At 44.1% G+C, this 24,180-nt stretch overlaps 3 protein-coding genes across 17 annotated transcripts in view; 2 read left to right on the top strand and 1 right to left on the bottom strand.

Moving 5' to 3' along the window:
* Nucleotides 1-7,457, bottom strand: part of LOC110134361 (BOLA class I histocompatibility antigen, alpha chain BL3-7-like) — a 41,063-nt gene extending 33,606 nt beyond the window's left edge. For 12 of the 13 annotated variants that reach the window (XR_011483991.1, XR_011483992.1, XR_002313038.2 and 9 more), the window contains exon 1: nt 7,196-7,457. Coding sequence is in view for 6 of the 13 variants with exons in the window: in XM_070456853.1 (XP_070312954.1) it covers nt 7,196-7,337 (142 nt within the window). In the remaining 7 variants the exon portion in view is untranslated. The remainder of the gene's footprint in view (nt 1-7,195) is intronic. The other variant, XM_070456856.1, reaches the window with a different exon arrangement.
* A 487-nt stretch (nt 7,458-7,944) lies between these two features.
* Nucleotides 7,945-18,738, top strand: TRIM39 (tripartite motif containing 39). Of its 2 annotated transcripts, none has more exons than XM_020888785.2 (7): nt 7,945-8,170; nt 10,192-10,651; nt 11,781-11,876; nt 14,497-14,727; nt 15,911-15,933; nt 16,503-16,618; nt 17,715-18,738. In XM_020888785.2, exons 2-7 carry the CDS (start codon nt 10,199-10,201, stop codon nt 18,260-18,262), a joined length of 1,467 nt encoding a protein of 488 aa, XP_020744444.1. In that variant the 5' UTR covers nt 7,945-8,170; nt 10,192-10,198; the 3' UTR covers nt 18,263-18,738. The 2 variants fall into 2 exon arrangements, with proteins under 2 accessions (XP_020744444.1, XP_020744445.1); XM_020888786.2 differs by lacking the exon at nt 7,945-8,170 and adding an exon at nt 8,296-8,625.
* Nucleotides 18,739-20,804: 2,066 nt separating this feature from the next.
* RPP21 (ribonuclease P/MRP subunit p21) lies at nt 20,805-22,576 on the top strand. 2 transcript variants are annotated; one of them, XM_020888803.2, is made up of 5 exons: nt 20,805-21,020; nt 21,115-21,191; nt 21,286-21,368; nt 22,169-22,294; nt 22,437-22,576. In XM_020888803.2, the coding sequence occupies exons 1-5, from the start codon at nt 20,910-20,912 to the stop codon at nt 22,532-22,534; spliced, it is 495 nt and encodes a 164-aa protein (XP_020744462.1). In that variant the 5' UTR covers nt 20,805-20,909; the 3' UTR covers nt 22,535-22,576. The 2 variants fall into 2 exon arrangements, with proteins under 2 accessions (XP_020744462.1, XP_020744461.1); XM_020888802.2 differs by having other exon boundaries at nt 21,091-21,191.
* Nucleotides 22,577-24,180: the final 1,604 nt, after the last annotated feature.

The raw sequence follows: 24,180 nt of genomic DNA, 5'->3' as shown, positions 1-24,180 counted from the left end.
TTTAGGATCTAGATTCTCCTTCTGGTGCTGCCATATACCAGCTATGTGATCTTAGGCAAATTACTCTTTCAAGCCTTGATTTCCTTCTTTGAACTAAGGCTTCCCATGTGTCAAGACACTGAGATGACAGGAAAACAAAGACAATTTCTGCTCTCAAATAGCTCCAAGTCTAGTGGAGGACAGATATAAAAACATCAATAATTCAAGAACACTGCAAAAGTACAGAAGTATTGCAGAGAAAAATGTTAATAACTTGGAGGTGGGAGCAAGATTAGAAGGAATCCAGGAAGAAACAAACATCTAGTTGCAAAGTAGGGCACTAGACTTAGAGAACTGCAAATAACTTAGTTCTGATGGATGGTAATTTGGCATTGAGAACTGGAGAAATAAAACCCTCCACATACTGCTGTTTTGGAAGTCAAAGGAGTCAAAGCACTATACAGGTAAACATTAGCTATGTACTACGCCAAGAGCTACCCCTTGAGGAAAACATTCCTTAATGCAACACGCATTTATATAATACCTTCTATATACTCACTGTACTAGGAGCAGATTCTTCTCATTTTGGTTCCCTCCCTAAAATACAGCCAGCTTGAGAACCAAGAAAACCAAATTCTGCACTCTTTCCTAGGAGGTAAAAGTGCCTCTTCTGTCCATATCAAGTAAGAGGAGTGGAGGAGTGCTTGACAATCCCATGATTCCCCTACTGAAGTGTCACTCAGATTTGAAGAGAGGCTTTGCCTAGAGACAGAAGGATGCCAGAGATGACCTCTGGTATGACCCCTTGGCACCAAGTAATTGAGCAAGGTGGTACGATGACACAGAGCCAGATGATCAAAAGTGGCAAATTTCCCAGGCTCAGCTGACAATGAGAACATACATAAAAGTGGTTAGAAAAGTCATCTTTATGTCTATTTTCAACCTCCTCTTCTTAGTACCAATTCTCTTAGCTTCCCATAACCAAATATGTACATATGAATGAGTAGCAGCCAAGGTTCTATCCTACAATCTGACTAGTCCACTGACCAACTCAATGTCTACACCAAGAACCTCTGGAAATTGTAGTGTCATGGAAACTTCTCTCTGGTCAACTGTCTAGAGATACCAGTGAATTTTTTAAAAAGATTTATTTCTGCATTTGGCTGTGCCAGGTCTTCACTGCGGCATGGGATGCTTCAGTTGTGACATGTGAACTCTTAGTCGTAGCAAATGGGATCTAGTTCCCTGACTGAGGATAGAACCAGACCCCCTGCAGGGGGAGTGTAGAGTCTTAGCCAGTGAGCCAGTGGACCACCAGGGAAGTCCCGACACCTGTGAATTTTAATATTTCAATTATACTATACTGGGTTGAATAGTGCCCCCTCCCAATCCATGTCCACTAGGAACCTCAGAATGTAACCTTTTTTGGAAACAGGATCTCTGTAGGTGTAATGAAGTTAAAATAAGGTCATACTGGACTAACACGGGTGTTAATCCAGAGACTGACATTCTTATTAGAAGGAGTTTTGCACACAGACACACAAACACACACATACAAAGAACCCCTTGTGACAGTGGAGAGAGACAGACTGCCAGGGAACACAAAGGACTGCCAGCAAAGAAGCTAGAAGAGAGGCATGGATCAGATTCTCCCTCAGGGCCTCCAGAAGCAATCAACCTGACCAACACTTTGATTTCAGTTTTCCTCCAGACGTGTGAGAGAATAAATTTTATTCTTCTAAGCCACCAGTTCATGAAACCTTGTTATAGCAACCCTAGGAAACCAACATATACCCCCCAGAATACACATTTTCCTCCTACATGCTGTAGGATTTAGGATATTTTCCATCTTCTCAGACAGAAAAGGATAGATATCAGTGCTAGTAACTGTCTTAGCACATGGAAAGGGGTATTGGTGAGAGCAGCAGAATGACTCAGCAATTCAAATCAAAACAGCAACTTCACAGGTGATGTAATGGGCAAGGGAATTTATTTCTGAAGGCTCTATAGTGAGATCTTTTAATTTCTGCAGTAGTTTTTAAAATATCTACAGATTCTTTGATACTCCAGAGGGGGCGAGAAGGACAGCAGTTAAGAATTTCTGGAACTCAGAAACACATTAGTCGTGAAAGAGAGAGAGGGAGAAACCTCAGGCTGTACATGTTGAGCTCCAGATGTCTTAGTTTCAGGACAGAGAGACAAGCCAGAAACAAATTTTGAGAATCTTTAGCATACTGATTCACAGATCTCAAACGAGCTTCTCTGGCCAAATGCATAAGAATGAGCTGGGGAAACACATGAAAACATGGAGTGCCAGTAATACTTAAACTCTATAGTTAAAAATTTACTATTAGTAAGAGATTATGATAGGGGTCTAGATATAAGAAATAGTCAAATATCAACTTTTTCTTCTTTATCGAAGCAATGAAGCACGTGGTTTGCTTATCAGAAATTGGAGGGGAAATCTCCATGCATAACAGCCAAAAAAAAAAGATAAAAAGAGTCTGTTTTTAAAAATGAGGATCTCATTGAAGAAATAAAATGAGACCTGAATGAATGGAAGGCAAACCACATTCCTGACCGGGAAGACAAGATAAAAAATGCCAACTACACCCCAATTAAATTATACATTTAACCCTTTTCTGTTTAGAATCACAATAGGTTTTTTAAACTTTGAGGAGAGAGAACAGTAAAAAAAAAAAACTGATTTAGAGTTTATATATGGAATACATGTCCAAGAACATCTAAGAAAATTCAATGAAATAAAATCTGTGGTGTTGGTGTAAGAGATAAATAGATTAGAATACAGAATTAAAAATCCAGAAACAGATCTCACTATGAAACAATTTCAGGTATGACAAGTGTGAAATTTAATTCAACAAGAACAGGATGATTATTTAATAAATGAAGCTAGCACAATGAGCCATCTATCCAATCCATATAACACATGCTATTCTACAAAAGCCACTAGCCACACGTGGCCACTGATCAACTAAAATGTGCCTAGTCTGAACTGAGATTTGATGTAAGTGTAAAATACACACTGGATTTCAAAGAGTTAAACTAACAATTGTTTAAAATAAATTATATGTAAAATAATACTTTTATATAATGGGTTAAGTTGGTGAAATAAAATATACTATTAAAATTAATTTCACCTGTTTTTACTTTTTTTAAATGCGGCTTGACTGAAAACTTAAAATTACATAAGTATCTTGCATTCCATTTCTATTGGACAGCACTGCTCTAGAGAAAAATAAAGATCTTCCTTTTACATCATATATTTTTAAAAATTTATTTAATTTCTACAACTTTTTATTCATGGAAAACTTCAAGCTATATTATATCTTTAAAAATAAAGATCTAAATGTAAAAAATAAAAAACATTGTAGGAAAACATAGGAAAGTAAATTAGAATCTGGGGTCAGACTGGATTTCTTAATGAGGACAGTATGTCATGTGTGGTATGTATGTATAAATTGACAAGCGAAAGACAGATAACACAACAGGAAAAACAGCCAAAGACTGGATATGCACAGAAAACAAATCCCAGTAACAAACAAACAACAACAACAACAAGATACTCAAAATTACTAAGGAAGAAAAAAATGTGATTCAAATAACCAAACATCTCTTTTCTAGCCAGAAAGAAATAAAAACATAGATAATAACCATCTCTTCTGGGGATGTGGGAAAAGAGGAAAGCTCAAACACTACTGTCAAGGTAAATGTAAATAATAATAGCCTTCTTAAAAATCACTATGGAAATATTCATGAAAATTAGTACTGCAGCTGTTCCCCATGGATACCAAAATCCACTGATGCTCAAGTCCTTTCTAAAGAATGGCCGCTCTCCATATCCACAGATACAGAGGGCTGATGTAAATTATATCCTTCAACCCAACCTTTTTCACAGTAATAAATCTACTAGCACATAAGGACAAATATTCAGAGAATCTTTAACACTGTTTATGCAGCAGCAAAATTAAAAAGTTTTTATGAAGGAAATTAAGTAAATGCCCATCTGCTGAGAAAAGGCTGAAAAATGTACATTACCTACAGAACAAGATCTGTTATGCAATCATTAAAAACTTTTAATGAAAAATATTAGCAAAAAATTTTAAATATAAAAACATCAACACTGGCTTCACTGTAAGCGAAGAGGTCATCTCATAATATGCAGGTGTGGGCATAAATAGGTACCTTATGGCAAGGAAACTGAAAAGACGATTAGGATTTTAATTTCCATGCTTTTTCGCAAAGAAGCTCAGTTTTCAGGCATTTGTCCTACTAATATAGATGTTATGACAATATAAAGATACACGTGCAAATATGTCAAATAATTATGTTGTACAACCTAAACTAACAGTGTTTATACGTCAAGTATTATCAGAATAAAACTGAGGGAAATAGATATATTACAAGCACGTCCACTATAGCCTTTAATAAGACTTGAAGGATATTCCCTGCTGGTCCAGAGGTTAAGACTTAGCGCCTTCACCGCCAAGGCCTGGGTTTGATTTCTGGTTGGGGAACTAAGATCCCGCAAGCCGCATGGCCAAAAAATAAACACCCGGAAAGGCCCTAAATGTCTTATTTAAACAAATGGCTGAACAAATCATATGTCCACACAATGAAGTAATAATGTAGACTTGAAAAAGAACAAGGTAACTCCAATGTTACTGAACTGGAAAAATAAAAGCCAATGTAAAGTATATAAAAAGACTGTAATTTAAATTTTTCATAACCAAAAAAAAAACAAAAAAACAACGGAAAAAGAGTGGGGGCAAATTAGATGCTTTGCCTTTTTCTGAGTAAGAATTTCAGAAGTCTGGACAGCTGAACCCTTTCCCTCCTCAACCTACCATGTCGTATATGTGGCCTCGATCAGTTTCCTTCCTGCAAGGCTAATACCCCCTTTTCCTCTATGTGACTCAGTGGTTACACAAGCTCTTCTACATAAAAGATACATCAGATATATCATTTTCTGATATAAAAACAATATTAAAGTGTATCTTTAAAGTTTTTGAATTATTCTTCACATTACTATTATTTATTTTCACGTATTCCTGTGCTGGAAATCCTTTGGTCTAAATCAACACCACAACTCGGTGTTATTCCACCTCTCCTGAACTACAATCCCTTTTTTAGACAAGGAATACCTTTTCTTGTTTAAAGAATGTACTTGTATCTTATTAGTATATTCATAATTCTCACACGATCAAGTTTCACAGGTCATAACAAATACACATTTGTGCTAGATCTCAAATTTCCTTTATTATTTTGTGTGTTATCATATAGAGAGATGAAAATAAGAGATCACAGCATTGTGATCACCCTCTTTCTCAATTATTCTCTCTCGAAAAATACTGAGTACTTCTTTATTGTTCTGTGTAAGGGGTCAGCAAACTATGGTCTGCCATCTGTTCGTACAGCCCACAAGCTAAGAAATGTGTGAGAGTCACTTCCTAGGCAAGTTGATAAGAAGTCTAGGGGTCCCCAAGGAGAGAGGGGTCCGGAATTCTCAAGCAGGAAGAAAGGACAAACTTTATTCCCTCTACATTCCTTAGGATTATATAACAATAATGTATCCTGCCTGAGGACAGTCTCTGGATTAAACCTTCCGGCTAATCCTGTTATCTTAAAATGTAAATTATGGGAGTAGGTTTGGTGAGGTCTTTACAACCTCCAGACATTCTTTGGATTCATTGGAGAGTATATTGGGAAGATCCCCTGGAGAAGAATATGGCAACCCACTCCAGTATCCTTGCCTGGAAACTCTCATGGACAGAGGAGCCTGGTGGGCTGCAGTTCATGAGGTCGCAAAGAGTCGGGCACCACTGAGCGACTAACACTTAACACTATATAACTCCATTGCTAATACTGGCAAGCGGGTACTCTTTCTGCCCCCTTCTGATCTCTATGTCAGCTTTCTCTATCTCCTTTATACTTCAATTAAACTTCATTACACAAAAGCTCTGAGGGATCAAGCCTCGTCTCTGGCCCTGGATTGAATTCTTCTCCTCCGGAGGCCAAGAATCTCAGAGTCTTTTTGTGGTTCAGCAACAACCTTTCATGTGTTTACATTTTTAAATGATTGGGGGTAAAATAAAAAAGAATAAAATTTCAAAACAAGTGAAGAATTTATATGACATTCAAACTTCAGTAATGCTCACCATTTAGTATAATCTGATGCAATTTTCATACACAAAGACACTATGGGCAATAAAGCCGAAAATATCTACCCCTGGCCTATGACATACGACATGGCCTTCTGAACTGTATTTTTATAGTATAATAAACTTCTAAACTATAATTTTATAGTTTTACCTATTCTTCCCCACTTTTCTTCCATATTGGGCATGAAGTCCCCTTAAAAAAATCTATTACTCGAGCCCAACACATTCTTCATACTCCTAGGCAATGTTCTTTCTCCTGATAATTTCCTTAGTACCACATCTGTTTTTACAAACAGAAAGCCAGGGTAAAGTGCTAGCCAACACCTTAAAAGTTACAAATTATAAACCAGAACCAAACCTCACCACTATCCCCATAAAGCAAGGCTAAAGAGGCTGACCACCTAGTTAATGGCTCTCACTACCTTCGAATTGTTGCATTCGGTAAAATAGAAAACGTACTGCTCCTAAAATTCCAAACAATCAAATAACGATGGGGTGGAGGGGAGTTAATGTAATTTTATCGAATTTAATCTTCAAACCACTGGCCACTGAAAAAAGAAAAGTGAACAAAAAGCAAAGAACAGTGAAGAAAAAGCAGATCAACTGTACTCAGCATGTCTGACTCTAAATCTTTATATCTTCCATATTAGATATTTTCTGCAAGTAAATGGTTCCTGGCTCCCAGGATGCTCTGAGGTTAGACACTGCACAGTGTTTGTATACAGCATCACAACTTACACAGGAACAAGCTGGGCCATATGGCCATTTTCCCTCGAAGGGGACACCAAAATTTGCTTATTTCTTTCAGTCAGCATTCTGTATGCCAAATGTTGGGGGAAGAGTGGAGGTGGGCTGCCTTTTCTACCAGCCGTGTGTGCGCTTAGAGCACGAACTCCTACTCAGCCGCATCACTCATTTACCCAACACCCACCCTCCCCAGCTCCATCAACTCCGCACCTCCTCCCAACCTCATCACACCTCCATCTGCAGACTCTTCTAGCCTCATCATCTCACCCTCGTCCTCCAAAGTCACAGACCTGCGAAGCTTCCAGCAACAGGAGAGGAAAGTACGGAGGTTATAACGCAGGAGTCTGGAGTCTCCATACAAGCACTATATACTCCTGCGGAGAAACTCAAGTCACAGCTCCCAAACTGGAAAAAGACGGGATTCTCTCGCATTCAGAACCCGAGTTCAAGGCGCGCTCACTGCGCTCGGGCCCCGAGGGAGGAGCCGAGGATGCAAAGGTGAGCAGCAGAGTCGCAGTACCAGCTCTTTTGAGGCTCCCACTCCAGCGGAGACAGCAGATAATTTCCATAAATCCCGCCTAGGAGGGACAAGGTAAGGAATATCCGAAGCCCAAAACAGGACTGAGCTAATCCTTGAATGTTAAAAGCCTAAAACTCAACTAATCGGAAGTGACGTGCCAGCTGAGACCAGCAGGATCGCCACATTATTGGCCGCCGACTCGGCGAGCCACCTTCTCCCGAGACTGGCCCGAAAGAGAAGTGTAGCTCAAAGTCCGCAACCCGCCCCTGCTACGCCCTCGACGGCTCCCAGCGCCACCAGGGACCAACCGAGCCAGGCCAGAGTCCGGGCACCGACCCTGGGCGGGACAGCACCGCTTGCCCCGACGCTCTTAGGCGCCCTGAGGGCAATGGGCTTCAGCGCTCCGCCACGCGCATGCGCGGCCCTCTTTCTCCAGCGGATTCCTCGGATCACCTGGACGACCGCATTCCAGCCACCTGCCCCTCCGGGCCTCTTCTCGCCCCTGACTCCTCCAACTGGCTCTCACCTCCGGCCCCCCGCCTTCTTGTTCCGCAGGCGCCGCTAAGCCCTCCCGCGGCTGCCCGCCGACACCCCGACTTCCACTGACACGAGCCTCTCGGCGCGGCTTCCGCTTCCGGCGAGTATTGTGTGTCGCGCTGCGGGGCGGGGGCGGGGGGAGGAGGAAGGAGGGAGGCAGCGCTCCGGCGGCTCCGCGCCCCGCACTCCCGGACCCGAAGCCGGGAAGGTAGGTGCTGTCCCGCCGCCGCGCCGGGGCCCTGGGGCCTGCCCCCGCCCACCGGCTCCGCACGCCGCGTCCTAGCGCCCCGCGACTGCGTCACCGGCCCCCCGCACGTAACCACAGCTGCCTCCGCCCGTTTCAGGCCCGGGCGGACGTTTTGCCGCCCCGGCGACGTCAGCGCGTCCGGCGTTGCTTGGCTACCCCGCCGTTACCCCGTCCCGCTGCCGCTCGCCTCCCCGGGTGAAACTCTGACGCCGTCACCGCGGGTCTCGGCTGCGTCATAGCGGCGGGCATCCCATCTTCACGTCACACCTTCTCACCTGGACACGCATCCCTCCCTCCCTGCCAACAACGACGTTTCCTCTCCCCCTTCTCCAGCCCCCCTGCACCAGATCAGGCGGGAGAAGATGGAGACGGGGGTGGGACCGAGTTGTGGACCACGCTCAGGAAAGGGTCGCAAGGTGGGACCCCCAACAGTGGTAGAAACACAATGAGGACCTCTCTGAAGTTTGCCCTTCTACTGAGACACGAGGAATGGGGGGGAAATGACCCAAGGCATCACTAATGCTGTAGCTCCAAGCCCTGTCCCCATACTTCCCTAACCTTTTCCCCATCTCTCTCTAACGCTACATTTTCGCCAGTCTAGATCCATCCTGGTCCCTAACTCAGCATACAGTTCAACTCATCTCGGGCGAGGCGACCACCTAATTTCTAGAAGATTAGGAAAAGGCAAGGGTTACTGGTCGAAGTTGGATTCCTGTAGGTAGAGAAAAATCATCCAATTCTCTCGTGATTGAGGGAGAAATTCAGGTCCAAATATGTTATCAGTTCCTACTCCAAATTAAACACTTTTCACGTTTGCCATCAGTATATACAGAAATAATCATTGTTAACCCAACTCACTACATGGCCACTTCTCTCTAAACATAGATAGACCTACTAAATTCTATTCTGTTGGGTTCCTTAGAAAGAGAGGTTAAGCGGTAGAGAAATGAAATATTTCATGGATAATAGTGGTTATGTTTTAAGGATGGAACAGAGACCAGCCTTCTGCTTTATACATCTCTCAGGCGCATTTCCGATTCTTTTGAGGCTTCATTAGAGTTTTTGATTGCCACTTTACTTTTCTCTCTTAATTCCCAACCACCCGAGAATCTATTAGTTGGAAGTACAGTATATCCAAGGAATTAGTTATCAATAACTATTTCAAAAGACTCCAATCAGCACTGAATACTTAGAATAAATTTGTCAACTCTTCTTTTCAAGAAATCATTGCCCTGGGCTCAGTAATAAACTCTTTGGTATAGCTACCGTAATACAGCAGCTCCAAACATCCAAATGCACACAAATAGGAAACAGTTGTTGTATGAATCATTTCATTCCATGATGAGTGCACACTTCTTCTAGGCCTGGTAAAGGGAAGCATAGTGTCACACTTTTCTGAAAAGAAGAGGTTGTCACCCTTGCCTAACTCATTTCAATATTTACCGTTTGAAAGGCTGAGGGAACAGTGGCAGAGAATCAAGCTTAGGCTTCAGTGGGCTATTGTAGTAGAACTCTTCCGTAGCATTAAACTTTAAAATATACTTGATTTAAGCAATCTTAATGCTTTGACTCTTAAGGCACTTTTCACTTTCCCATACTCTTTTTTTTCATCTATTAGAAAAAGATGTCAAATTAAGAATACATGTTTCTGAAACTGTTAAGATGCAGTGGAATGAACCTGGATCAGGATGAATACTCTGGGCTAGACTTGAAAGAAGCCTCTGCTTCTAACAAGAGAAGGCAGTGGTGAAAGACGAGACTGAGGGTTGTGTGTCAGTTTGCTGATAGCTGGGAGTCACAATTTTTGAAAATGGAGAAACCAAAGAGATTGACTAGTGGGACAGAAGATGTAAAAATACCATGACAGTGCTAAATCTGGAGTTAGGATTTAACGTGGGGGTAAATGTCAGGCCAGGGATGCAAAAAAATTAACCCCCCCCCACTAACATTTTTTTCTTCTCTTCTCTCTTCTTAACCTGAAGTTAAATAATGGCAGAGACAAGTCTGTTAGAGGCCGGAGCCTCTGCAGCCTCCACAGCTGCAGCTCTGGAGAACCTACAGGTGGAGGCAAGTTGCTCTGTGTGCCTGGAATATCTGAAGGAGCCTGTCATCATTGAGTGTGGGCACAACTTCTGCAAAGCTTGCATCACTCGCTGGTGGGAGGACCTAGAGAGGGACTTCCCTTGTCCTGTATGTCGAAAGACGTCCCGCTATCGCAGTCTCCGGCCTAATCGACAGCTGGGCAGTATGGTGGAAATTGCTAAGCAGCTGCAGGCCGTCAAGCGGAAGATCCGAGATGAGAGCCTCTGCCCCCAGCACCATGAGGCCCTCAGCCTCTTCTGCTATGAGGACCAGGAGGCTGTGTGTTTGATATGTGCAATTTCCCACACCCACCGGGCCCACACCGTCGTGCCACTGGATGATGCCACACAGGAGTACAAGGTGGGGAACCAGACACTTGATGTCAATGTAGGGCAAGAGGGAGGAGCCCAGAGGATGGGAGGCTACCTGGGTAGAGGATCATGAGTTCCCGAGGGCAAGACTGTCTCTGGTCCTCACTCTCTAGTCCCCTCAGAGCTACATACTGGGGGGGTGAGTGTGGGGTGGGGGCGGTGCACATAGTCCCGTCCGATTGGTTGTCCTCAGGCATGAAGAGCAGTGAGAAGTACCCCCAAATTTCTCTCTTGACTGTTGTAACACATTTGAGTATGTGTGGTCTTAAAATGTATCCTATTTTTCATAAATGAATGAAACCATACAGAGAATCTCAGACTTAAGAACTAAAAAATGGTCTGGTTTCTTCATTCTGTCCTCCTGCTCAGCACACCGCATATTTACCCACTGGTATTGGGAACAGGTAACATCATTTTAGAATGATCCCAACCAGGCTAAGCTGAACCAGCCTGTTTGCATCTTCCCCAGATAATGGGTAACATGGCATCTGGTTTAATTTACTGCTGAGACACAGGGTAAATGTTTGAGTAATAGAAACTAGAGATTTTACTGTCTTAGCACTCTATCAAGTAGTTTACCTAATTATGTTAATGAAGTCTTACAAACAAGACTTTATGGTAATTCATAGAATAATCAAGATTTTATTTTATTTGCAATTGGTTAGAGTTGTATAGGAAAACAAATTTTTCAATTTGTCCAGTTGTTAAGACTCCATGCTTCCAATGCTGCAGGGATTCAGTCCTTGGTCACGGAACTAAGACCCTGCCTGCCATGTAGCAAAAAAAACCAGAAGGATATCAGGGTACATAAGGTCACTGTCAGTACAAGTAGTTCCTTCAGTTAGAAAATGAATAGGGCTAGGGAAGGACAGAGAGTTGGTGACAGCTGGACACAGTGAGATTCAATGAAAGTTTTGCAATCAAGGAAGGCATGGAGACGGGCTGGTGTCAGCAGAAGGGACCTGTAGGAAGTTGACACTTAAGATGAGCAAGGAAGGGAGTTGGATCAAGAGGTGGTCAGATGAATAGAAAGCAAGTAGTTTAAAACAGATGGGTTAGACTCTGAACATAGGCTGTACCAGCCAACCACAAATGTTGTTCTACTTCACACCTCTCAGGAAAAACTGCAGAAGTGCCTGGAGCCCCTGGAGCAGAAGCTGCAGGAGATTAGCCGCTGTAAGTCCTCTGAGGAGAAGAAGCCTGGCGAACTCAAGGTAAAGGCAGGCAGTCCCATTTGGCCTGCCCTACCGGCAATTAACTGAATATTGTTGTTAGTCACTAAGTTGTGTCCGACTGTTTGTGACCCTATCGACTGTAGCCCACCAGGTTCCTTCTGTCCTTAGAATTTTCCAGGCAGAAATACTGGAGTGGGTTGCCATTCCCTTCTCCAGGGGATCTTCCAACCCAGGGATCGAACCCAAGTCTCCTACATTGCAGGCAGATTCTTTACCATCTTAGTCACCAGGGAATCCCTGAACATTAGCCACACATTATTTAACTGAACATTATTTAACTAAACATTAGTGACACGTCATTTAATCCACCATTTTTGGTTTATTAAAAAATGCTCTTCTCTCAAAAACAATGATATTTTATTAAGCTTGATTGTCATTAAACATTGTGCTTAAGTTACTTGTCATGGATTAAGAGTTGAGGAGAAGGATATAAGAGGTGAAGGATTTGGCAAGTTGAGGGAGTTCATGGCCGTTGGTCTCCTTTTCTTTGTAGAGCAGGAAGGAGGCTCTCTGCTGGAGAATGTGGAAGGTACACTGGGGAGGAAGGATGAAGAAGCTGCCCAAGAGCTCCCAGAGCCCCCAGCCACATTAGGACCACATTCTCTTAATTCACATAAGCTCGAGTATGCTAGGTAGTATGGGTTCCTAGAATGTTCTTCCCCTTCCCATCTTCTACTTATAGGATCCTGTCCATCCTAAAATGAAAACCATTTACTATGTAGCCTTTCCTGACTCTTCAGAAATTCGCTTTCTTAAGTTTCATACTATTTCACATCTTTTCTATAGTATTATCATATTTGTAGCCTGGTATTTTGGTATCTGCCTTATTTCTTCTACTGGACAGTGAAAGATGTATTAATTGTAACAGTAATAATTAGTATTTATTGATTCCTGGGCATTAATTCATTAGGTGTTCATGACATTGCAAACTTAAAGTATTATATTAGGTCTTATGCTTGGTTCTGCCCAGTTTTAAGTTCTAAGAGGTCAGGCTAGACTTGGCCCCAGTGGAACATAGGGAAGGTACAAAAAAAGGAGAAGGGAGTCTAGCAAAGCATATTAGGCAAGAGTGAACTTAGATACCCTATATATATGGTAAGTCTTGTTATCCCCAGTTTACACAGAAGGATATAGAACTTGGATCAGTGTCTAGTCCAAGATCGTATCCAAGCCAGTATGTGGCAAAACCAGAGATACTAATTCTGCAGGAATCAATATTTATTAAGATTTCAGTATAGGCCACACCTGCCTTTGACACCAGACCATTGATGACCAAAAACATGGTCCTTGCCCCCCTTGAGCTTACTGTCAAGTAGAGAAAATAGAAACAACAGGCACAAAAAGCACAGTTGCAAATTCCCAAGAATGTGGCAGAGAAACTCAATGTCATTAAAGCCTTCCAGAAGAAATAAATGAGATTTAGGGATTACCAAGAACTAAATACAAGTTTGAAATCAGTGGAAACACTAGTGTTTGTTTGTTTGTTTTTTAACAATGGCAACATTTCAACGGGAAGCAAGTATTACTACCTTGGTCCTTTATGCATTTTAAAAACAAGCATTTGAATTTTTAAAAAGTTGAACTAATTTTGATTGCAAAGGTAAACTTAAAAAAGTTATTGTCCTGTAACACTTAAAATCAGTGAAAATGAAGTTTATTCCTAATCATTAGCTTTCCTTTTCCTGTTGATCACATTCTTAAAGGTAAAGGATGGAGAAGGAAATAGAAAGTTTAAAAACCTGCTAAATGCTTGAATAGAACTGTGGTGTGGTTTTTTTTTTTTTAATGTAAATTATCATTTCAGTGGTCTCAGAAGCTGTCACCAGTCACCAACTTTCCTTCAGTGACCTTTTGAATTCTCTTTCTTCCCTCTCCCTCGTCCCTACCTCCAGAACCACTGCCCCTTTTATTTTTTCACGTCTATAACCCATTCCTGAGGTGTAAACTGTCAATCTCTGAAGTGACTTGAAACTATTTAGCAGGCTCAGCCCTGAAATCTAAATTTATATTTTATAACAGTCCATTACTAAAATCTTACTGATTCTGATACTTTTCCAGTTTTTCCATCTCTGGTTTTTATCAAGTAGATGTCTTACAGTGTACAAATGATGACAATCTCTTAACTTTCCCGTATTTGTGCTTTCCTTTTCTTGACAATTTGTGTTAGCTAGAACTTAGAGTAGGAAATAGCAGAGGTATCTCTGCTATTAGTACTTGTCATATTATTACAGTGGTATTATACCAGTATCCCTGTTAATAGTACTTGTCATATTATTGAGTTCTTATGTCTTGAATTTTTTTACTAAAACATAAAAGTATAGCTTTTTTAGAAGTTAATTCAGTAAATAAAATAATTTTTTTCAGCATTGGTTTATTTTTTTATCTCAATGGTCTTCATCCCAAGTCATCAGTAGGGGTGCTGATGGGGATGGAGCCATTCTTTACAGAAGGAAATATCAATGGAGAGAAACATGAGTGTCCTTTTAAACTCTTTCCAATGACACTTGACGTTTGTGAATTCATAGACATGGTGGGTGAGGAATGGTATTCCTATGCCCCACTGACCCTGTTAAACGTAACACCCACCCTCTGTTCTCAGAGACTAGTGGAGAGTCGTCGACAGCAGATCCTAAAGGAATTTGAAGAGCTTCACCGGCGGCTGGATGAAGAGCAACAGGTGTTACTTTCACGGCTAGAGGAGGAGGAACAGGACATTCTACAGCGCCTCCGAGAAAATGCTGCTCACCTTGGAGACAAGCGCCGGGACCTCGCCCACTTGGCTGCTGAGGTGGAGGGCAAGTGCTTACAGTCGGGCTTCGAGATGCTTAAGGTTCGACCTTTGCCCCTGCATAGCCAATCAGGCCGAGCACAGTCTAGCTTTGCACAGGTCATTCTGTCAGCCTGCAATGCTCACTCCTCCACGCTGCCTCTCTAAATCCAGTTCTTTCTTCCAGACATGCTGAAAGGATCTTTCTCTACAGAAAGGCTTCTCTGATTTCTCACATCCCCTTTTGATCACTTCTGTGTTCCTATGTCTTGTCAACAATTACATGCTTAATTTGTACCAAAGAAAAAACTCACTTTTTGGAGAGGAGGGCAGTCTAGTCTAAATTAGTGAAAAATCTATGCATTAAAAATTGTGTAAAATGCAGTGACCGTTACTTTTAAGTCCTGGAACTTGATTTACCTAGTGCTCAAAAAGAACAGAAATATAGTGTGATGACACTTGAAATAATGTATAGTAACATGCTGCTTTTGATATGTAAATAGTGCCTCTAAAATGTTGGAAATAGTCTGTTTTCTTAAGCAAATGAATGGTGTTAGCAAGACTCCAGGAAACATTTTTTATCTTAGAGATCACATTACCAGCATTTGAATCAGTGAGGCTTCATTGTATATTTATCTGCATGTTATATATTGCTTGGTATTTATTCTCATGTCCTTTCATGTATGTGTGTTCTGCCTTCCACATTAAACTGGGAAATCCTTGGGAGAGCAGAGATTTTGTCTTCTTTGTCTTCTGGACCCCAAGTATTCACAAATCAGGATTGGCATGCACTTATTAATATTTATTAACCAGTACTAGACAAGGGATACCAAACCACAATGGGAGAGAGTGATTCATTCCTATGCCAGCAGTCTAGAACTATCTCTACTGATTCTCAAGGAGGTAGGTGTGTGGTTGGTACTTGGGGGACAGAGCAAAGAGCAGACACAATCCTATCCCTGGCATTGAGCTCCCAGTGTTCTTGAGGAATGAAGACAAACACACAGGAAACTATTTGGAAGTGACATCAATTACCAAGTTTCATGATGACCGAGAGCTGAAGGTGGGGGTTAGGTTGGGAAAGATGTACTCAGATCCCTCTGGAGTTCGTCCCCTTTGCACTGTGACCTTTAGTCTGCCCTGTGCCTGTTTAATAGTTCTAGAACTTTGGGGAGGAGGGGAACCATTTGCCTGTAGGGCCCTTGACTACCAGGACCAATATTGCTTTCTTTTCTCCTTCCTCTAGGATGTCAAAAGTACCCTGGAAAAGTAAGTGATTCTTGTATCTCTTTGAGTGAGTTAGGTCTTGGCTTAAAAGAGTAGGGCTGCAATAGGGAGTTGGGGGAGTAAGAATGGGAAAGTCATGCAGTGTTTGGGTAGAAAAAGGGAGAAGGGTTTTTGCATCCATGAAGCCAATTACAGAGCAAATGATTGGGAGTACTAGTCCCCTTTACCCTTTGAGCATCAGGACTTCCTTGGTAGGGTAGATACCAAGATAATGTAATAGAACCAGATTCTGCCTGGGGCTGTGGGTGGAATCATGTCCAAACAAGATGGAAGGAGGAATGGGTTGGGGGGTAGGGGTGGTATCTCTTTGCATGAAATATAACAGTACTTCCAGAAAGTTCTAAAACTCATTCTTAAGGATTTGTCCAGGGGACCATCTCTCTTTCCATAGATAGGTAAAAGAAAGCAGTGAGTACTTGTCTTGAGAGAGGAGAAAGTACGAGGATGAATAATTTTAGTTTCTCCCTAAAGATGACAACATCTGAATAGTGACTAAGCTGGAGCTTCCCCTGACCCTGCCCTTTCTTCCCCTATCTCCCCATCCCTCCTAGATGTGAGAAGGTGAAGACCATGGAGGTGACTTCAGTATCCATAGAGCTGGAAAAGAACTTCAGCAATTTCCCCCGACAGTACTTTGCACTAAGGAAAATCCTTAAACAGCTAATTGGTGAGTTGTTCCCAAAAGGAAACTAGCAAAGGGAATCAGCAGAAGAAAAGGAAGTCTTTAGGTCCTACTTTACCTGGACTTCAGTTATCCCTGCTGTCACTTTTCATGCCCATATCCACATCCACTCCTTTACCTGGCTTTTAATCTCACTCTGGGGATTTCCATAATGGTCTAGTGGTTAAGAATCTGCCTACCAATGCAGGGGACATGGGTTCGATTCCTGGTCTGGGAAGATCCCACATGCCATGAAACAACTAAGCCTCATGAACCACAACAACTGAGCTCACACGCCTAGAACCTGTGCTCTGCAACAAGAGAAGCCAGCACGTGGCAAGGAAGTGTAGCCCCCGCTTGCTGGAACTAAAGAAAGCCATGAATAGCAACAAAGACCAGTGCAGCCAAAAATAAAATTAATTCATTATTAATCTCACTCTCAATCGCAGAACTCAAAGTGAGAAGCCTCAGGTGTCATCTGCTCTTAGTCCCACACTTTTCTAAATAGGGACCCAGAGAGGTTAAATAATTTGCCAAAAACTGGTCTCCTCTTAGTCCCACACTTTTCTAAATAGGGACCCAAAGAGGTTAAATAGTTTGCTGAAAACTGGTCTCCTCTTGAGAATGAAAGGGAGTCTCATTAATACTTACTCAGAAAACAGGCATAAGCCAGACTGTTAGAGAACAGACACGTGGTCACCCTATTGCCAGACTGTAATGCTCTCTTGCTCTGTATCCTTCTTAACATTTTTCATGGTTTCTGGCCCTTGGTCTGTGCCTTGTGCTTCTCCACCCAGTGAGATGCATGATGATATCAGAGGAATACAGGGAGGATCAGGCAGGAGCCTCAACCAGCAGCCCTTGCGGAGTCAAGAGATCATTACCTGTTTATTTTAGGGCCAGGATGAGAAGCTGTTGTTCCCTCCCCTCCCCTCCCCTCGGCTCCCTTAGGTGACACTGAGGATTGAGAAGGTTAACCAAACCACGGGGTTCTGGAGGCTTTCAGGGGGCAGGCTTTGTAAAGGCAGGCTGGAAGAGCGAGGCGGGGGCTTTTAGCTATTCCCATCCTCATCTAGCTCCCCACTGTGGCTTCTCCCGCCAGCGGATGTGACCCTGGACCCTGAAACGGCTCATCCTAACCTAGTCCTGTCGGAAGATCGTAAGAGCGTCAAGTTCGTGGAGACAAGACTCCGGGATCTCCCTGATACTCCACGGCGTTTCACCTTCTACCCTTGCGTCCTGGCTACTGAGGGTTTCACCTCAGGCCGACACTACTGGGAGGTGGAGGTGGGCGACAAGACCCACTGGGCGGTGGGCGTGTGCCGGGACTCCGTGAGCCGGAAGGGTGAACTGACCCCGCTGCCTGAGACTGGCTACTGGCGGGTGCGGCTGTTGAACGGGGACAAGTATGCAGCCACTACCACGCCTTTTACCCCTTTGCACATCAAGGTGAAACCCAAGCGGGTGGGTATATTCCTAGACTATGAGGCCGGCACACTGTCTTTTTACAACGTCACAGACCGCTCTCATATCTACACCTTCACTGATACTTTTACTGAGAAACTTTGGCCCCTCTTCTATCCAGGTATCCGGGCTGGTCGGAAGAATGCTGCACCGCTCACCATCAGGCCCCCAACAGATTGGGAGTGACAGGAAGGGGCGTGGGAATCATCAGGGTGAGGCAGGGTCAAGAGCTGCGGGCCTTCCTTCCTGTGACCTGCTGGAATGTCTTCGTGTCTGCCTGGTTCTGGCTCTGAACCGTGTGGGAGAACACCTTGGCTTCCCGAATGGTTTCTGTGGAGGAGTGGGTTGGACTGGACTAGGTCGAGAGCTCTGCACTGGCTCCCTCCTGACGGGGTGGAGAGCTGGTTCTCAGGGGGTGGTCTCCCCTGAAGTCCATCAGGTTTTCTATTGCACAAGGACCAGTTGGGAAGGAAGGAGAGACTTTTCCAGAAACAACAAGTCTGTGGAAGGGTCTGACTTGCTCAAACCAGAGGAGGAAACAGAAACCCCTGTACAGCCTTTCAGGGGTTTCTTTGACCCAGAATAGACTTGTTTTTTTAAGGAAGATCACAGGGGTCTTTGTACCTCTCAATTGAAATAAAGGTGAATGACAGTTGTTCTCATGGGTCTAGAAGTTGAGGAGTTATTTTCAGGGCAGAGATTGGGCATCAAGAAGTTGAGAACAAAGATCAGGAAAGAGGGCTAAAGGAACCGATTCCTAAAGACTAATGAAAGAGAGAAGGGTTTCTTTGGTTCCATTATGAGTAGGATTGGCCAGAGGTAGGAATGTGAGGAGGAGGGAATAGGAAGAGAGAGAACCCAGGTCCCTGCCTCCACCTCCAGCAGGCCTGGCTTATCACCTGCCTTCTTGTAGTTATTTGTCTCCAAGAGCTGTTACCTTGCTCATCTGAAGGGGCAAGATGCAAGAGATCATGCAAGACACATCTACCCTCTCATTGCTTCTCCAAGGAAACTTGGAAAGGAGAGAGTCAGGTATTAGAGGAAAGAGAAAAGCATTCCTATCCAAAGCCCTGGCCTTAAAGAATGCCTACAAGTAGCTGCTCCCAAGTTGTCAGCCTTGTTACCTAACTAAGGTATCCAAGCCAGACAGGGAGAAAGAAACTGGTGTCTTCCTTACCCTGGGGACAGGGTAGAAGAGGATAGTATGTTTAGGGAAGAGCCAGACAGGCAACTTCCTTTGGCCTGTGTGCATCTGGCCTGGAACTAGGGTTCATAAGAGCCGATTTTTTGTTTGTTTGTTGCCATCCTTCACGTTTTGCCACTTCTCCTATCAGAGAATGTAAATCATTTTAATGTTAGGCCAAAATAAACAACCTATAGGGTACATATGTTGTCAGAAAAGGTAACGCAATGCATGCCAAACCAAACTAAAATGACTGGATTATCTGCTACTGACTAATCAGGGGTTCACAGAAGACTGGGACAAGAAACTGCAGTTTATTGAGGGCATTTCAGCTCCTCCTGCCACCTCAACAGGACTTTGTCCAGACTCTCCTCTTACCTTTGTGCCTTGACTGTGGTTCTTTGTGGCAAGATGCTTTGGTTGGTAAAACATAATATGGAACAAAGGATCCACTGAAGTGATCTTTGTGTCCTGTGGTAATTTAACAATAACCTCTGTTGATGTGTTAGAAACTTCAATGTTAAAAAAATGCATGTTCCTTGGAATTCCCTGGCAGTCCAGTGTAAGGACTCCACACTTTCACTGTTGGGGGCCTGGGTTTGATCCCTGGTGGGGGAACTTTAGATCCCACAAGCCTTGTAGTGTGGCAAAAAAAAAAAAAAAAGGCATATTCCTGGTGCTTGCCCTCAGTGATTGATTGAGGTCTGGCGTGGGCCTGGGCATATCTGCCTTTTAAGCATACTCCTCATATGAGTCTGGAGGGCCTTGTGAAAGTAATCTGAGAGGAATTTCAGCCATTTCTTTTCAAACTGGAGTCCTGATTGGGGCAAGGTGTAGGGGCGGTGATTGAGAAAGGAGAGAATTCTCATCCTCTCCTGATATTGCTGCCCTCTCCTGTCTCAGGGTTTATGCATATTCTGTCCCTCTACTTCTAACCTCAGGAAGGAGTGGTATTAATTATGAAGCAGAAGCAGGAGGTCAAACAGCAAAGGAGAGGCGGAGATTGAAGGGAGGGATGTGAAGTACTACAGGGGATGTTTCTTCCAGGGGAGGGGATGCTATTGAAAGATTTCTGTGCTCAGTTCCTAAGACTAGGGGTTAGTGAGGATCACCTACTGTGGCCAGCACTGCATCTGGTAAGTGGAAAAGATTGGGAGGAAGCTTTGCTTTCTAAGAGCCAGGAGCCCTCTTCCCTCCCTCCACTACCCTCATGATCCTTTCCAGCGTCACTCCCACTAGCATCAGTGCTTTTTTGTAAAACGAGAGACCTGCTACTTCTGTCTGTAGGTCTTACAGGCATGTGCCTTTGTCTTCAGGAACATAGGGCAGAAAGTCTAGCCAGGTATAAACTGCACCTAACCATCTCCCAACCTATCTGTCTAAAGAGAAGAGTCTTCTGCCCTGACGATGTTTAAGGTTTTAAGACTTCTGCTCAACTAACTTCTACAGTTTCTGCCTAATATTGGCTTGAGAAAGAGGAGGAGGAGGCCGCCGGGCTCTTGATTGCAGGGCCAGGGTGGATTTGCAAATAGTTGGTCTGTGAGGCCACAGGGTGGCGCCAGAGAAAGGAAGGCCAGAAAGAAAGGAGGGCACACGGCTCCCGGAACTACAATTCCCAGGAGGTCTTACGCGGACGCCGGGGGCGTGGCTATGCTGGGGGCGGGGCCAGTGGACGGTAGCGTGTGGAGAGCTCGCTCGGCGTGGATGGCGGGGCCGGTGAAGGACCGCGAGGCCTTCCAGAGGCTCAACTTCTTGTACCAGGTGAGTCCGCGGCTCACGCACGGCGGGGAGCCCAATGCGGAGGGCCCCCAGTGACGGCTCACTCCCCCAGGCCGCCCACTGCGTCCTCGCGCAGGACCCGGAGAACCAGGCGCTAGCGAGGTTTTACTGCCACACGGAGAGGACCATAGCGAAGCGGCTCGTATTACGGCGGTAAGAGGGGTTATGGAGCCCGGCAGCGGGCGGGACGGGGGAAGACTGGAGAGGGAGAGCGGACGCCCAGACCACCACCTGCCTCCGCCCCCAGGGACCCCTCGGTGAAGCGGACTCTCTGCCGTGGCTGCTCTTCCCTCCTCATCCCGGGTCTGACCTGCACCCAGCGCCAGAGACGTGAGTGCTCCCTCTTGCTAAGGTGGGATGTATGAGGAACACCTGTGAGCTGGGGAGGGGACAGGTAGTGGTCTCTTTCTCGAGGCAGACGCGTGCCAGGTGTGGGATTGGAGTTGCCGGCTTTCTCTGAGTTAACTCCACTTGGACAGACAGATCTGGGCAGTAGAAAAATGATGTTCCCCTGAGAGGCAGCCTCGCCCGGCCACGATAATAGATGTTATTTGACATCATGGAGGATGATTACCATCTTCATTCATTCATTCAAGAATTATTTTTCTGAGATGTGTCAAGGATTGCTCTAGAATCAACATTCTCTTTGAAATATGGTCTCATAGGATGGACTAAGACAGGAACGATTAGAATAGCCTAGAAAAATGCTTCAGTTAGGGGAGTAGAGTACTAAGTTATTTAAACCAGTGGTGGGAAGGTTCATTATAAGAGCAGGGGAGTAGGAGATGGAAACCCTTGCCACTTGTGAGGCCTCAGGAAAGAAAGCCTGCAGTGCTGTCAAGGAACTGAGAGTTCAGGAGGCGGGCTTTGAGGTGGGCAAGGGCAAGACCTGAGGTGGGAGAGGGAAACAGGGCAGATCTTGAAGAGGCTTGTTAAGGAGTTTGGACTTTGTCTTAAAAGGGTGCCAAGAAAATGATACACTTTGTTCAGGGACCTGACACCGTCAAATTTTCGGTCAAGGTGGGGAGGAAGGAGAATCCCTACTAGAAAACAATGGAGGCAACACTGGATTCAGGAGACCTTTTCTTCTCCTAAACCTGGGCACTCTCTTTCTCCCACATGCATTCCAGGCTGCAAGGGTCAGCGCTGGACTGTACAGACCTGCCTGACATGCCAGCGCAGCCAACGGTTCCTCAACAACCCAAGGCATGTGCTCTGGGGAGACCGACCTGAGGCCCAGCTGGGGAACCAGGCAGGTGAGAGGTGGTTGAGAAAATGGGGGTTAACCCAGGGAGTAGAGACAATGGGTAATGGAGAGCTGCAGAGGACAAATGGGTGAGTTTTGGGTTGGTGTGAAAAGTGCCAGTCTTCAAAAACTAATTCTGCTCATCTACTTAGATCCCAAACCACCACAGCCCTTGCCAAACACAGCCCACCCCATTCCAGCCCAGCTTCCTGAGGAGAAAGTGCAGCCTCAGAGCTCCAGTCACCAGTGATGGACTCACCCTGTCTTCCAAATAAATTTTAATTCTACTTAACTTTGTGTAATTCTGTTCTGTGAGTGTTTCAGCTCTTTCCTCTGTTTCTGTCTGCATTTCTGTGTCACCAGTTAACCTCTTCTTTGTCCTTTTTGTCTTTTGTTGTCATCCTTAGTCCCACCATTCAGGGAGATCCCAGTTAACCACTTGGCCCTGGGAAGTAGCTCTCGTTTCCAGGATCCTGCCTCCCAAGTGCCCCTCCACCCTTGCCTCCTTGGTGCAGTACCATGGTTGGAACTCAGGCTTCAAGAATGTTTGCAAGGCCCTGAGCCTTAAGATAGTCCATTTTTAGGTAGCTCTGACTGTTGACTAAAGGGCTGGACAGACAAACTGCTGATGCCACTGATGCTGTTTTTATTTTGTTTAATATTTATTTATTTGGCTGTGTTGGGTCTTAGTAGCAGCACTTGAACTCTCTAGTTGTGGCATGCAAGGCTCAGTAGTGGCACGTAGGCATGGTTTCTTCGTAGCATGTGGGATCTTAGTTCCCCGACCAGGGATAGAACCTGCATCCTCTGCATTGCTAGTCAGATTGTTAACCACTGGCTACCAGGGAAGTCCCTGATGCTGTTTTTATTTTATTCTTTTTTTAAATTTTATTATTGGAGTATAATTACTTTACAGTGTTGTTTTCATTTCTGCTCTACAACAAAATGAATCAGCCGTGTGTATACATATATCCCCTCCTTCTGGAACCTCCCTCCCACCCCCTTATCCCATCCCTGTAGGTTATCATAGAGTACCGAGGTGAGCTTCCTGTGCTATATAGCAGCTTCCTACTAGCTAGCTATTTTACGCATGGTAGTGTATATATTTCAATTATGCTGTTTTTAACAGAAGAAAAGAAGTTAGGGTAGGGTTGGCGGAGGGAGGGTTCAGATTCTGCAGGCCACTTTGTGTTGGGTCTTTTCCCAATCTCTGTTTCTTCTATAAAATTCTACCAAGAGACACTGTTCAACCTGAACTAATTAAAGTCAAAAGTATTAACAGAAGGACATTGGCAGATATTATACAATAAGTTCTGTAGGTAAACCTTCAAGGTTTTCTTGAGAATCAGTAAACAACAAAAATTGTTTTATTTGATATTCCTGGACAGTTTACTTGAGGACAGAATATCAGACTGACTTCTTTGCTGGGTGCCAGCTACTCAGCTTACTCCAAAACTAGACAAATAAAATTCACTATTCCAAGAATGCAGTTTCCTTTCTTTCCTTTCTCTTGTAAGTCTTGGTTACAGTTATTCATTGCTGCATAAAAATCACTGCATGATGTTGTAGCATAAAACAGTATGTTATTTCCCCTGATTCTGTAGACTAGACTGACTGAGGGCTTGGCTGGGTGGTTATTCCATTCTGTATGGCATCAGCTGAAATCACTCAGCTGCATTTAGCTGGTGGCTGGTACCTGGTCTGGAAGACTCAAGAAGCTTTATTTGCATATATGATACCTCATTGTTTCTCTGTGTGGCCTTGCTATGTAGCTGGCTTTGACATCCTCACAGCATGGCTGTCTCTGGTTGGTTGGACTTCTTACATGGCTCTGGCTTCCACAGAGAGTAATCCAAGACAAGCTCCAAGGTATGAGTGCTTGTCAAGACTCTGTTC

Source organism: Odocoileus virginianus, chromosome 27 (assembly GCF_023699985.2).
Source record: "Odocoileus virginianus isolate 20LAN1187 ecotype Illinois chromosome 27, Ovbor_1.2, whole genome shotgun sequence".
Taxonomy (NCBI): Eukaryota; Metazoa; Chordata; class Mammalia; order Artiodactyla; family Cervidae; genus Odocoileus; species Odocoileus virginianus.
The sequence above is the reverse complement of the archived record's forward strand: the minus strand, read 5'-3'. Positions and strand labels throughout refer to the sequence as shown.

Coding starts and splice junctions, on each gene's coding strand:
- TRIM39 (XM_020888785.2), top strand. CDS start 10,199: ATGGCAGAGACAAGTCTGTTAGAGGCCGGAGCCTCTGCAGCCTCCACA. Junction 15,934..16,502: donor GTCAAAAGTACCCTGGAAAA/GTAAGTGATTCT, acceptor CATCCCTCCTAG/ATGTGAGAAGGTGAAGACCA. Junction 16,619..17,714: donor AATCCTTAAACAGCTAATTG/GTGAGTTGTTCC, acceptor TTCTCCCGCCAG/CGGATGTGACCCTGGACCCT.
- RPP21 (XM_020888802.2), top strand. CDS start 20,910: ATGCTGGGGGCGGGGCCAGTGGACGGTAGCGTGTGGAGAGCTCGCTCG. Junction 21,192..21,285: donor AAGCGGCTCGTATTACGGCG/GTAAGAGGGGTT, acceptor CTCCGCCCCCAG/GGACCCCTCGGTGAAGCGGA. Junction 21,369..22,168: donor CTGCACCCAGCGCCAGAGAC/GTGAGTGCTCCC, acceptor CATGCATTCCAG/GCTGCAAGGGTCAGCGCTGG.